At 39.6% G+C, this 11,530-nt stretch overlaps 3 protein-coding genes across 3 annotated transcripts; 2 read left to right on the forward strand and 1 right to left on the reverse strand.

Moving 5' to 3' along the window:
- The first annotated feature begins 1,440 nt into the window (after window positions 1-1,440).
- On the forward strand, window positions 1,441-3,433 carry cnpy2 (canopy FGF signaling regulator 2). The gene is made up of 6 exons (XM_047026191.1): window positions 1,441-1,539; window positions 1,773-1,875; window positions 2,005-2,120; window positions 2,246-2,443; window positions 2,529-2,625; window positions 2,834-3,433. The coding sequence occupies exons 2-6, from the start codon at window positions 1,779-1,781 to the stop codon at window positions 2,875-2,877; spliced, it is 552 nt and encodes a 183-aa protein (XP_046882147.1). The 5' UTR covers window positions 1,441-1,539; window positions 1,773-1,778; the 3' UTR covers window positions 2,878-3,433.
- Window positions 3,434-3,638: 205 nt separating this feature from the next.
- LOC124471566 (citrate synthase, mitochondrial-like) lies at window positions 3,639-9,048 on the forward strand. Its single transcript, XM_047026115.1, has 11 exons — window positions 3,639-3,831; window positions 5,016-5,063; window positions 5,193-5,300; window positions 5,422-5,487; window positions 5,690-5,821; window positions 6,026-6,214; window positions 6,318-6,517; window positions 6,622-6,751; window positions 6,893-6,994; window positions 7,106-7,315; window positions 7,591-9,048. The coding sequence occupies exons 1-11, from the start codon at window positions 3,784-3,786 to the stop codon at window positions 7,759-7,761; spliced, it is 1,404 nt and encodes a 467-aa protein (XP_046882071.1). The 5' UTR covers window positions 3,639-3,783; the 3' UTR covers window positions 7,762-9,048.
- A 48-nt stretch (window positions 9,049-9,096) lies between these two features.
- Window positions 9,097-11,503, reverse strand: LOC124471612 (coenzyme Q-binding protein COQ10 homolog A, mitochondrial-like). Its single transcript, XM_047026178.1, has 5 exons — window positions 10,609-11,503; window positions 10,323-10,469; window positions 9,909-10,101; window positions 9,682-9,783; window positions 9,097-9,510 (listed from the first exon to the last, which is right to left on the reverse strand). The coding sequence occupies exons 1-5, from the start codon at window positions 10,755-10,757 to the stop codon at window positions 9,364-9,366; spliced, it is 738 nt and encodes a 245-aa protein (XP_046882134.1). The 5' UTR covers window positions 10,758-11,503; the 3' UTR covers window positions 9,097-9,363.
- Window positions 11,504-11,530: the final 27 nt, after the last annotated feature.

Raw genomic sequence — 11,530 nt, forward strand, 5'->3', positions numbered from 1 at the left:
TTGCAAATGTACAAATGTAATCAAACTAAATCTATCAGACATTTTCAACTCACAAAGTTGCAACGTAAATAAAAGTCTTCTTCATGTAACTGTCTGTTGCAGATGAGGTTGTTCTCAGCTAACTCTTGAGGATCTTAAAAAAGAAGAGTTTAAAGTTCATGACCTCCATGTGACTTGGCTCAGTGGTAAGAGAGCAACAAGTACCGTACTCACAGTACTGTTTGATATAAATGTTACATCTGCTACCTGCACTTTCTAATATATTGTTGGAGGTGCTTTGCCCAATGCCCATGTAACACTATATCTCCATTGACTTCTCATGGTCACACTAGTAGGTCCCAGTTCTTCATTTCCATTATGCTGCTGATAACATGTTTTTTTTTTCTCATCCACTCAAACCATGGAACACATTGTTGTCACAACTTGACAGTTGTTCAATAGGATCTTTGACACAAATCATTGTTAAGCACGCACAGTAAATCTCTCTGCTGCCACACCAGACCTAAATGTATATTGTTTTTATTCATGGACCCCAGAAGACTCTTACAGGGCAGCGTAATAATACAACATGTGCTAATACATTTTAATTGGTTCTCACTGAAGGATCCAATTACATGTTATCAAATCAGAAGTCTCTAATACTGGTGATACTTTCAGTGAGCAGTATATTTGACGTATGTGTGTTTCCTGTCTGATTATGGTATTTGTGTGTCTGGCCCAGATGATGAGGTGGCCTTTCACACCAGGGAGGGCCCCGTCCTCAAACACAGCCTGAGTGAGAACATCACCTCTGCTCTGCTGGACGGCAGCATCCTGGTGAGGAGCTCCCACACACGTAGCAGGGGATCTGATTGATTGACTAATGTCCCGTTGATTGACTAATGTCAATCAGTCTTGGTTGTGTGATTGGGGGATGCACTTCATCATACACATGGAGGCATCCACAGATGTCACATTGTATTTTTAAAATGATCACTTCGACTTTTTCCACATACATTTCCATTTTTTTCAAAGAACCTGAAGGACACTTCAGGTATATTTTTCTGGCTTACAACTTTAATTACGTTAGTAAAATAATATGGCTAAAGTATAATGAGAGCATTTTTGATTTTTCTCTAAGAGATGTTAGACCATAATAAATAAAAAAAATTAATTGAATTCTTTAATTACTGTCATGTGCAGGTGTATAATGCACTTACTTTAGTTCTCAGTGATTAATAAAGTATGTCAGTACAACTCGATGTCTCGAATTGTGTCAGGGAGTTCAGGGGCCAATGGCACGCTTCAAAGAATTAGTGTGCTTCCATGCGTACTCCTGTACCACTGCTGCTCACAGTGTGTCACAAAAGTACTTATGTCAAAATAAGGTGGATATCTCTGTATGTTGTTTGGATGGTCCAAATTGTTTTGGTTCTGGCATGTTGACGGGCACCTACCATTGGCGTCCTATTGCCTACGTCACCACATTTTACCGAATAAGATGGAACAGCGTGGAACAGCCACATCTTTGTAGCGGTGGCTAAAGTCTGCAATAAACAGGTAACTTCAAACTTTGAAGTTTATTAAACCATGGTTAAAATGCATACTTGATAAAATATTGGGCTAGAAGTATTGTGTTTGGCTTTTCCCATTCATTAAATTCGGAAAGGCTATCTAGGCTACTGCTGGGTGAGAACTGTGTTTAAAGGTTTCGACTGGCACTTAACTTGTGGTTCACCGTCTCAATCAGGTCTTCCAATTTTATGAAGATGTCACTTAACTTTTTGATTCAGATAAAGATGAGGAGCCCACAGTTGATCGTCCAATGCGTGATGCTTCTTCTCCTGGCCAACCACATCCAAACAGCCAGGCAAGGGCAGGATATCAGATGTGGTGGTAGGTTTCGAGGCTACCGTATTTTCAGAGCCGTACAATATCTTGGCTTCTTTTATCTTTTTTTAAACCCATTCATGAGACTGGCTTTAAACAACCATTATTTTAAACCGTGTATATTTTGCCAATCAGCTTGCAGGGCTTTAGTGGATGAAATGGAATGGGCAATATCCCAAGTTGATCCCAAGAAAATGATCCAGACAGGATCCTTTAGAATCAACCCAGATGGCAGCCAATCTATTAGAGAGGTAAGGACAAGACTACCTTGGTACAACAGATCCTGGTATAAGTACAAAAGTAGTTTGATTACAATCCTTATTGTAATAAGTTGATGTCCCTAGTTCTTCTGCATCCCTGTCTTTTTTGTTTGCAGGTGCCTCTCGCCCGCTCTGAGGGTAACCTCCTGGAGTTGATGGAGGAGGTGTGTGAGAGGATGAAGGACTATGGGGAACGTGTGGATCCTACCACAAGCAGGAAGACCTATGAGAGGGTCACATCTCGAGATGGAAAAGCCATGGACCTCTCAGAGGCCAAACTGGATTCAAGAGTTAGCTCCAGTCTGAAATATGCTGTGAGTAGTCGGTTTTCTGATCTCAATATCAAATTGCATTTTTAAGTGCATCCATATTCATTTATTTATTTAATCTTCCCTTCAGTGTGAGACAATTGTTGAACAACACGAAGACGAGATCATTGAATTCTTTGCCCATCAATCGGATAATGTTAAAGACAAACTCTGCAGCAAGAGAACAGGTATGCTCTCTTTTTGTAATCTTCTATGAAATGGACTTGTATGCATTTAACTATTTACTTGGAATAACAATAAAGGTAATCAAAAGTAAAATGTGAAATGGAAGAAGTAACTAGAGTAGCACTGACCAAGAAAACAACACATTTAACGTGGAGTCAGGACTGCGTGTAACAGTATGAGGTTTTATTTGCTGTATGATTTTCTTTATAGATCTCTGTGATCATGCCTTGAAAATGCATCATGATGAGCTCTGACCGAACACAGATCTACCTTCTAAGGGGGGCACTAACCCCTCTGGCAGTACGGGCTTAGCCCATCCCTGGACATTGCCCATCCTCAGATGCATATCTTTGTAAAATGAACATAAATGTTTGGATTGTAATATCAGCTCCATTAACTAGGTACAAGCAAAGGGTATATACTACCTCTCAGTGTTATAAGGACATCTTTGATATCTTGGACATTTAACATGAGCAAACCAATCTTGTATGTCAAATGGTTGTTTATCGAGCCATGTAATTTGAAGTCACTGAAGCTACACAATAATTTCATATGAGAGTCTTTGTTATTAGATTGATTCTTTAAGCAAATATATGTAAAAAGATGCATAAATTTCATTTGATAGACTTCTCGATTCAATATACTTGTATTCCACAAGAATAACTTGAACAATTAATGGGGAATTCTGTTAATGTGAACTTATTTCACTACATATCCCCAAAATGTATTATTGTTGGTGGTTTGTCTCATTTTGTATGTTCTTGCCTCTTTTTTATGGAAATATATCTCAACATCAATTCGATTACAGTATTTAATTATGGCTGTTATTTTTCCTGATTGATGCACTTATTATTTCTGGCCATTCACATTAACTAACAAAATAACAAATGTACGACAAACTTTCAATTTGATAATTCTAAAACATCCATATGAGTGAAACTATATTCAGGCACATGTAGCTGTTCTCAGATTATCACTGACGATCTACGTCACATAAACCATGCTTCTTCTCAGCCAATCCCATTTTCAGGCCCGTTCCTCTCTCAACCTTCACCCAGACAACCAAAATCAGGAGGGGCACCTTCAAAGAAGTACTGGGTGAAATAAATCAGTACTGTAGGTTAATATTTATCTGTCGTGACAAATCCTTTGTCTCTAATATGTCACTACTGACTGCCTGCAGATTTGCCCCAAGGCTTCTGAATAAGGTAAGCAGATAATACGCATGATTATCCCAGCCCAGCTATAGCTAGCTGCTGGCTAGCGCAATTTTGGCAAACCGGCTATGGACTAGGCTAGTTACTGTTGGTAGCTGTAAAGTAGCATTCGCTGTTCCTGACAATGAAGCTAGCAAACCAGATAGCATTATGAATAACACGCTTATAAAGTAGCTAGTTAAAACAGCTATGTAGAGACAATGTAATGGAAGGGCCGTCAAATTAGGACATTAGGCGTTAGCAAGGTATCCGCATGCTGTAAATACATATTGTGCTATCTAGCTAACAACGTAATGTTTTACTAGCTTTGTGGCAAGAAGTTGGCTAGTTGGGTGCATTTGCTAATTGGGTAGCTAGCATTGCTAGCAAGCTACCAGTACGGCGCCTCAATGGCATGTGTTTCTATAGAGTTAAGACGTTAGAGCTACTACGAGCGACGAACTAAATTAGCTTCTAAAAGCACATCAGTGTAGACAATATAGTCAAGCTTACTGGCTGGCTAGAAATCTCACTAGCTAGGTAAAATTACTGGGTTTAAAAATAAACGAATAAAGCTAATCGTGCAAGCACTAATTGCTGTAATTAAAACTCATGATTTAGCTAAACTTACTAAAAGAAACATTTTGCCTGACAACACTTGGGCAGCACTAGACGAGTTTGTCAGTTGCACACATTTCTCAAGGTTGAAAAGGTTCATTTGAACTAACAATTTGTTATACCTTCCCTCTTTCCATTCTGGTATAGGCTGTTCCATTAAACACTGCTTTTCAGATTAAGATGTGTTAGCCATCAATAAAAGTACAAACGTTATTCTCTAATATCTTGTCTGTTAGGAAGTTGTAACTTTGAGTTGCAAATGCAATTCATCTTAAACTGGTGACTCATAGCTGATTGATTACTGACACTGCTTGACTGTCAACTGTCTGCAGAAATAAGATATCTATAGGTCTATAGGCTATTTGTGTCAAATAATGTTAAGTGCAGGCTTGCTCAGATGCATTAACCATATTCATTTTGTGGTATTCTACACTTTCAATGAAAAGACAAAAGTCTTTCTGAAATGTGGAACAATTTCTGCTGTTGTCTCAGTCTATAGTGTAGGCCCAATGTGTAGCCTCTTAACCTTGTTTGAACGATTGCTTCTGTCCTAATATTAGCCTGCATATTCTTTGCAGAGTGCTGCATGTCTTTCTGTGGCCTCCAGAAATGCTACTACATCTTCTGTAAGTAGTACTATTAACTTCTCATTTTGAAATTGGATTTAGATTGATTACATTTTTGGAAGTTGTGTCATTATCTAATACTATTGGTTATGTGGTAACTCTTGGTTAAGTTTTGCTATTTCTTTTCAGAACTTAAAAGATGTGCTATCAGATCTCATACCTAAAGAACAGAGCAGGATCAAAAGTTTTAAACAGCAGTATGGCAAGACCAACATTGGTCAGATTAATGTGGACATGGTATGTACTTTTTTCATGGACACTACCATACATATACCGTAACATATTCTAGCAAATATCTCCACTATATTAGTTTTAGTATACTATATGAAAATGTGTTAAATTGTATGCATGTTCACAGATCTATGGTGGAATGAGAGGAATGAAGGGCCTGGTATATGAAACCTCTGTGCTTGATCCTGATGAGGTGAGTTATTTTTTTTGATTCCTTAGGCTGAATGAAGATTATCGAAGAAAAGAAAATACGGGTTCATGTCCATGCTTTTTTATTTTGGATTTAGTGACCTTTGATTTCATCCTGAACAATTATTAGACAATTTCAGCCCTTTTGATATCGTATTATCTGGATTTGCAGTGGGTGAAATGCATACCGTGCAATCTTGTTGTAGGGAATTAGGTTCCGTGGCTACAGCATTCCAGAGTGCCAGCAGCTGCTGCCCAAGGCTCCAGGTGGTCAGGAGCCCCTGCCTGAGGGCCTTTTCTGGCTGCTGGTGACAGGCCAGGTGCCCACAGATGATCAGGTAAGGACATTAATTTGGAGAGTGTGGAGAATGTTCTGGCTTGATTGTTGATATAAAACATTGACTTCCATGGTTTCCAAAGATGGATACATTTTGTATGATTTAGATAATGCCTTGTAAAAATCACTGACATGAAAAGCTCAAAACCTTTCAAATATCTGTAGCACAAGATTCAGTCTAACCATAAAGTGTGTGTAATCATAGGTGAACTGGCTGTCGTCAGAGTGGGCCAAGCGTGCTGCTCTTCCCTCCCATGTGGTCACCATGCTGGACAACTTCCCCACCAATCTGCACCCCATGTCTCAGTTTAGTGCAGCCATCACTGCTTTGAATAGCGAGAGCACCTTTGCCCGTGCTTACTCTGAGGGGGTCAACAAGGCCAAGTACTGGGAGGTAAGCTGAGGGGAAACTGCCAACGTGTACCTGGGGACTGCATAGGCTGATCTGATCCTCCTGTATTAACGGTTAATTCAGTAAAAACAATTTTTTCTCTCAGTTTGCTTATGAAGACTCTATGGATTTGATTGCTAAGCTGCCCTGCGTTGCAGCCAAGATCTATCGCAATCTTTATCGTGAGGGTAGCAGCATCGGTGCCATCGACTCAAGTTTAGACTGGTCCCACAACTTCACAAACATGCTTGGATACAATGACGCCCAATTCATTGATCTTATGCGTCTGTATCTCACCATCCACAGGTAAGGGCACATTGTTTGTTTTCTTTATGGAGGGAACCCTCAAAAATCATAAATGAGTTTTTTGGCTAAATGACTGATTCTATTATTATTATGTGCTGTCATAGTGACCATGAAGGTGGTAATGTGAGTGCTCACACCAGTCACTTAGTGGGCAGTGCCCTATCAGACCCCTACCTGTCCTTCAGCGCAGCCATGAATGGACTAGCTGGACCTCTTCACGGATTGGCCAATCAGGTGTGTATGAGTGTTTGTATTAATACTGGGCCTTATACTCATGTTTCTCTTAATGTAATGGGCCGATGTTGGGATTGAAGTACTAAAATAAAAGGTGGCTGGGTTGTAATTAGAAGCTGTGCATTACTTTGATCCCTGTAGGAAGTACTGGTTTGGCTTACTGCCTTGCAAAAGGAGATGGGAGGAGAGGTGTCTGACGAAAAGATGAGAGACTACATATGGAACACACTCAAGTCTGGAAGGGTGAGTGGGAGTGAGTCATTGTGTTATCAGATGTTGGTTGCATGATGACGTTAATATTTTAGCACAGCTTTTTTTAAAGAAGCTATTTTAACAGCTTTTGCGACTCTGTAGGTCGTACCAGGTTATGGCCATGCTGTCCTGAGGAAAACAGACCCACGGTACACCTGCCAGCGTGAATTTGCTCTCAAGCACTTGCCTGATGACCCCATGTTCAAGCTGGTGGCTCAACTCTACAAGATTGTCCCTAATGTCCTGTTGGAACAGGGCAAGGCTAAGAACCCCTGGCCCAACGTAGATGCCCACAGTGGAGTGCTGCTACAGGTGAGTCAGAGGTTGCAGGAGGAAGCCATTTAGGGAACTGATAAGACTAGGATACTCAAAGACCAGGATGAGAAAAAAAGGCCTTTATAAAAGCAAGATTATATTGTCCTAATTTATAGTTTTTGCTGATTTGTTAAGAGTAAAAAGTCTTTGGAATTCACCAAATCGACCTTTTGTGTAGCATATTGCAGTTATTGCTAATATAGTTCTAGTCTTGTTACAACAAATTAATCACCCCACTTATTTTCCATACATTATTTTCTCTGTTTTTGTAGTACTATGGCATGACAGAGATGAACTACTACACTGTGCTGTTTGGAGTGTCCAGAGCCCTGGGTGTGCTGGCCCAACTTGTATGGAGCCGGGCCCTGGGCTTCCCTCTGGAGCGCCCCAAGTCCATGAGCACAGAGGGACTCATGACCCTGGTGGGGGCAAAGTCTGGCTAAAATGGAAGATCAGCAAAAAAGGAGAAGGAAGAACAAAGGGGGGGGGGGGATATGGGGGGGGGGGGTTGTGAAGGTGTAGTAAACTTATGAATATAAACATTAAGAAGGGCCTTTGCTGGATTTAGTTGATCCATAGTCTGCGACACTAGGGTGATATTTATCTTTCTGTGAGACTGGGCCATGGCAGTTTTGTCTTTAGATAGTGAATTGGACTCTGTTCTTGTAAAGAAAGCCTAATATCAAGTTAAATTATTCATTGTTTAAGCTGAGGCTCTCTGTATGCCAGAAAACAACCTTTGACAAAAAAAGAGAACACTCCATGGCAGGAAAGGTCCTTTTGTAAGATAACCACTTATCAGGCCTTTTTAGGTAATATGTACAGTATGCAATGACTAGGATCTGTATGTTCCACAGAGCATGGCTCCTCATAAATAATGCTACACCTTTGTCAGTAAAATGTGTATTTTACCTTGTAGGCTGGGTAGTCACCAACCAACAGCACCTTGGAATACTCATGTTCAATCTGCAGATGGCTTGCGTACAATGCCTTTGCAATGGCTGAATCGATTCGTTTTGGAGAGTAGTCAATTTCCATGATTATAAACAGAGTTCCACGTCAACGTGAACTCTTTCTGTGTATTTTGGGTTTAAAAGCGTAATTCAAAAGAATTTATAGGAAGCAACCACACCCAACGATAGTAAGAAGGTGTATGATGTCCTCTTTATAAAAAAGAATGTCATGTCAGAGCTAGGAAATGTTTATTACTTTACAACACCAAAATGATGCTTGGTCAGTGTTAAGGAAGTCAGTCTAATTGCCCAAATATTAATATCTATTACAGTACTTTTATTAAGAATACCAAATACAGATTGTGTATTGCTTGGATGAGTTCCTCAACTTTGGGACATCGTTTTAAGGTTGTCAAGGGGAGTGCGAAGCCTCATGTATTTGTAATACTGTTTCAATACAGACACTGCAGACCTTATCCTATACACTCCAGCTGGGTGCCACACTTCTTCCCCAAATTGTTTTATTCACATTCTAAAATGGCAACCACACTTAAATTTTATTTTGTTGATCTTCAACATGTATAAAAAATATTTTCCCCCTTTTGTAGGATTACATATCTAGTTTAACTTTCCTTAATTTTATCGTGTTCTACCATACCTCAGATCTGTCTGGTTCTGTAGAATTTGGTCTTCTGTCAGATCATTGTAAAGTTGATGAAAGATCTAAACTTAAGGTGTGTACAGTGAACAAAGGAAAATAAAAAATAAGTAAAATAATTTTTTTTATTTACTTACTCTGTGCGGTGTCTGGAATTTACTTGTATTCTTTTGACAATTCCATGACAATCATTGAATGCCTAAAACAATGGTGTGGCAAACATGTTATTTTTGAGGATGTATAATCTGAAGAAGTCAATCACAATTATTGTCTTGAGACCACAGTGTCTTGAGTTTCTTGATGTTAGTGAAAGATTAAACTAGATATACTGGAAAATGTCCAACAATCCTTACAACTGAAAAATATGTATTGGGCTTGTGAGCTACATGTGTAGGATCCCTGACATCTCCAGGTCACAGTAACAGCACCTCATGTTACATGAGTTGTCTTGGTATTTTTGTCTCTGGACCAAACTTTGTGCCAGCTCGTTGCTCAAAGGCTGCCACCATTTTCTTGACAACTTCATCAAAGAACACTGAAGCTAGCTGGGAGTGAAGCAACGAGCGAAACTCAAAGGAGATCTACAACACAGAGCAGAGGAGAAATTCTAAGATTGGGAAAAAGGAGATTCTAAAATACATTTATCTTGCTTAAATTATTTGAACATTTACTTATTTCTCCATATAGCCTACTGTATTTTAATAAATAGTTTTGGAAAATACAAATGGAGAAGGTCATGAGGAGTGACTTACAGAAAAGTCAACAGTGCAGGATCTGGGATACCCTGGTATTCCCGGGCTGAAGCGCCAAACAGTCTCCAAGTGGTTAAAGAGTTTGCCATCTGTACATATAGCCTAGAAACGAGCACAATCAAAATAGATAACACACAATACTATATTTTTTTATTTGTACTGGTGGGAAGCTATGGCAGAACTCTAATATAATTACTTCAAGTATTGTGTTTGCTTGATTTACAGACCTTTACAAGGTGAGGGTGCACATTGGTGATCATGGATGTGTATCTCTCAACCATAGGGGGGAAACCCACTTCTAGCTGGGCTTTTGCATGACTGGTCCTCTTCATGATTGTCTCAGATTTTTTACACCATGGCACAAAGTGCTTATACTCATCCACATTAGCTACCACATCGTACATCTCCTGCATTGAGTAGCTGGACCAAACAAAATAGGAACAAGGAAAATAACACTTAGAAATAAATATCTATAGCAACATATCAGCCTTGTGTATTACAATGACTACACTGACTGAGAAACACTAAATAACGACCAGTAATAATAAAATGCATACTATATTGAGCAATAGAACGTTTAAAAAAATTATGTTTATTATGAGAGTCCGTAACACTTTTGCAATACCAAAATCTCAACATACCCAATAATTCTCCGTTCAGAGTACTGTTTCCTTTTGTTGGTCAGACTTATAAAAGTTCTGCTTCTTGTATTAGCAAGTGTCCTCCACTCCAAAGTAAAGAGATCTCTGGGAATCCGGGTCATTAGGATACCGTATGATGTCACATATCTGCAGAGAAAACAAGAAACCACATAAACAACAACTAGTATTCTCCTCCTCCATGTACATTTTACTGATCTGGGATTTATAGCTTTTACTATGGATTTGATATTGAATTTGGTCTGCAACACACACGCCCCTTACTTACCTGCTTTGTTGTCTCATTCCGAATGAGATTCGTACCCTTGATCCCACACCGGTTGACCGGTTGCCGAAAGTGGCCACTTCCAACAGATCACTAACTGTCCAAATACCCATGGACAATCGACGGGAGGACAACCCCGCCAAACCAGCCATTTGATTATTTTATGGATTCATCTTATTAGCTGTAAGAACTTGAAATGGAAACAGGTGCACACAGACATTGTAGTGCTACATTAGCCAATGTGGCTACGCTAATAGCCTACTACTGTACTACTAGTGATGGTGTAACAATATTGGTTAGCTAGCTCCTGCTGTTGGTCACATTGATGTAGAGAGCTGAATAATGTAGCCTAGAGCTAATATACTAGCTTATTTAGACAGTTAGCTAGCTAACAGTTAACGCGTTACCGCCTATTTTGAATGCCGATAGTGAATAACATGTTATTAGCTTAATGAGGCGGTAATTTACGTCCATCATCCAATGTGTTGAAGTGCTAGCTACGTTTGTTGATAGTCGTAGTACAAGCAGGACTAGCTTGGGTAGCTAGGCTAGCTATTCTAGTGGTCGACCTACAGGATAGATATCTACACACACCGACTGGCACTGTATAGCTAACTACTAGTCAAGTAGAGCTAGCCTGCTATCTTAGTCTAGTCATAGGAGGAGCATGGCTAACACTATTTATTCCGACACCGATTCAGATTTCAACTATAGTTTTTCGTTCTCTGATATTCAAATACAGTTGTCGGAGTCCATGCCAGCGAAATATGTGAAGACGCGTTGCCGGTGTCCGTTGCATTTAACAATAACTGGCTACCACCTCCATATTTATATATATATAATATTGTTAGCTATGACCACCACTACACTTGACTTCGGAAGTCCAACAGTGACCACGCCCACACTGTATTGCGCAAGTGTTCCA

Source organism: Hypomesus transpacificus, chromosome 9 (genome assembly GCF_021917145.1).
Source record: "Hypomesus transpacificus isolate Combined female chromosome 9, fHypTra1, whole genome shotgun sequence".
Taxonomy (NCBI): Eukaryota; Metazoa; Chordata; class Actinopteri; order Osmeriformes; family Osmeridae; genus Hypomesus; species Hypomesus transpacificus.